Genomic DNA, 2,598 nt, shown 5'->3' on the forward strand with positions numbered 1-2,598 from the left:
GGTCTGCCGGTTCCGCTCGATCTTGCGGATGTCATCGAGGGTGACGCCGTCCTCGCTGAAGAGCCCCCCGTGCATGATCTGGGTGGGGACACGAGGTGGGGACATCAGCAGGGACAGCAGGGATGGGGGGGGGCGGGCCACAATCGCCCATCCTGACACTGAGGGGGTGACAAGGGACCCCCAAGACCCCCCAACCCCCTCCCCAACTTGTGACAGGGACACCCCAAACCCCCTCTCAGGGATGGGGGTCACCTCATGGGGACAGCAGGGACACCCCAAATCCCCTCCCAGGGATGGGGGTCACCCCATGGGGACAGGGAATGCCCCCCCAAATCCCCTCAAGGACAGGGATCAGAAGTCACAGGGGACAACTGGGGACAGTGGGCCTGCAAGATAGTGATCTATCTGGAACCATGGGGGGCTGCCAAATAGTGATGGGAGCTGCTAAATAGTGATCCATAGTAGTCAATGGGGGCTGCCAAACAGTGATCTATTAAAGTCAATAGTGGCTGCCAAATAGTGAACCATCAGCGACAATGGGAACTGCCAAATAGTTACCCAAAGGGGTCGCCAAATAGTGAGCTACTAGAGCCAATGGGGACTGCCAAATAGTGAACCATCAGCGACAATGGGAACTGCCAAATAGTTACCCAAAGGGGTCGCCAAATAGTGATCCTTTAAAGTCAATAGGGGCCGCCAAATAATGATCTATCAGAGTCAAGGGCCGCCAAAGAGTGATCCATTAAAGTCAATAGCGGCTGCCAAATTGTGATCTATAGGGGCCGCCACATAGTGATCCAAAAAAGTCAATAGGGGGTGCCAAAGAGTGATACCATGGGGGCCGCCAAATAGTGACCTATTAAAGTCAATGGGGACTGCCAAATAATGATTCCCACGGGGCCGCCAAATAGTGATCCACTTGAGTCAATTGGGATCGCCAAATAGTGAGCTACTAGCGTCAATGGGGACCGCCAAATAGTGAACCATAGGAGACAATAGGGACTGCCAAATAGTGATCCCAAGGGGTCGCGAAATAGTGAGCTACTAGAGTCAATGGGGACTGCCAAATAGCTATCCAAAGGGGTCGCCAAATAGCGAACCATAGGAGGCAATAGGGACTGCCAAATAGTTATCCCAAGGGGTCGCCAAATAGTGAGCAATTAGAGTGAATAAGGGTTGCCAAAGAGTGATCCCCGAGGACCGCCAAATAGTGACCTATTAGAGTCAATAGGGGTTGCCAAAAAGTGATCTATCAGCGTCAAGGGCCGCCAAACAGTGATCCATTAAAGTCAATATGGGCTGCCAAATTGTGATCTCCACAATTGGGATCGCCCAAATAGTGACTACTAGACACTAGAGTCAATTGGGATCGCCAAATAGTGAGCTACTAGAGTCAATGGGGACTGCCAAATAGCTATCCAAAGGGGTCGCCAAATAGTGGACCATAGGAGACAATAGGGACTGCCAAATAGTTATCCCAAGGGGTCGCCAAATAGTGAGCAATTAGAGTGAATAAGGGTTGCCAAAGAGTGATCCCCGAGGACCGCCAAATAGTGACCTATTAGAGTCAATAGGGGTTGCCAAAAAGTGATCAATCAGCGTCAAGGGCCGCCAAATAGTGATCCATTAAAGTCAATATGGGCTGCCAAATTGTGATCTCTATGGGGGCCGCCAAATACTGACCAATTCCAGTCAATAGGGGCTGCCAAAAAGTGAACCCACGGGCTACCAAAAAGGGAGCCATTGCTCTCAATGGGCGCTGCCAGATAGTGACACCCGGTGATGGTGTCCCCTCCGGTGTCCCCTCCGGTGTCCCCTCACCAGCACTTTGCCGTTGATGCACTGGGCCAGGGGCAGCCACTCGAAAACCTCGCTGAAAAGGGCGAACATCTGCGCCGTGTACTTGGCCTTCACCTCGCCCTCGAAGCCGTAGATCTGGTTCATGTTGTCCGTCTCGTGGTTCCCTGCGGGGACGCGGGGACAACTGCCACGCCTGGGGGACACTGCCCAGGCCTGGGGACACGGGCAGGGGACACAGCGCTGCGGCTCGGCCCCCAGAGGCCGGGGTGGGACGGTCCCGAGGGTACGGGATGGGTTCTGGGGACGGGGGGTGTGGGACAGAGAAGGACCCCAGGACGGAGATGGGGACAAGGAGCAAGGGTTGGGGACAGGGGACGTGGCCCTGTGACACAGGACAAGGCCCTGCACCCCGCGGGGGACACGGGATGTGCCACGCCACGGCACAGAGGGGACACGACCCCGTGACGCGGCACCGCGAGCTGGTCCTGGGGCTGGGGACAGGGACATCGCCAAGGGACAGCGGTGCCACCAACGCCGAGGGGACGGGGATCCCCCAAATCTCCAAGGGACACGGATGTCCCCAACCCCGAAGGGGACGAGGCTGGCACGGGGGTAGTCACAGGCAAAAAGTGTCCCCTCCACAGGGGCTGCCAGATTGGGATCCATCACGGACAACGGCGGGGGCTGCCAGATAGTGATCCACCGGTGACAACAAGGGACAGTTTGGGGACATGACCCCTCCCCCACCACCAAACCTGGCCGGGGGAGGGGGGGGGGGGGGGGCCAAGCCGCACCCCC

The 2,598-nt window shown here is 56.7% G+C and overlaps 1 protein-coding gene across 1 annotated transcript in view; it reads right to left on the minus strand.

Annotated features, from left to right (window-relative positions):
- The window catches only part of LOC103621806 (serine/threonine-protein phosphatase 5), a gene marked incomplete at both ends in the record, with an annotated part of 12,893 nt that overhangs the window by 1,729 nt on the left and 8,566 nt on the right, over nucleotides 1-2,598 (minus strand). Inside the window, 2 exons of the mRNA XM_017743304.1 lie at nucleotides 1-78; nucleotides 1,822-2,013. Coding sequence (XP_017598793.1) covers nucleotides 1-78; nucleotides 1,822-2,013 — 270 coding nt within the window. The remainder of the gene's footprint in view (nucleotides 79-1,821; nucleotides 2,014-2,598) is intronic.

Source organism: Corvus brachyrhynchos, unplaced genomic scaffold (genome assembly GCF_000691975.1).
Source record: "Corvus brachyrhynchos isolate BGI_N302 unplaced genomic scaffold, ASM69197v1 scaffold1509, whole genome shotgun sequence".
Classification (NCBI taxonomy): domain Eukaryota; kingdom Metazoa; phylum Chordata; class Aves; order Passeriformes; family Corvidae; genus Corvus; species Corvus brachyrhynchos.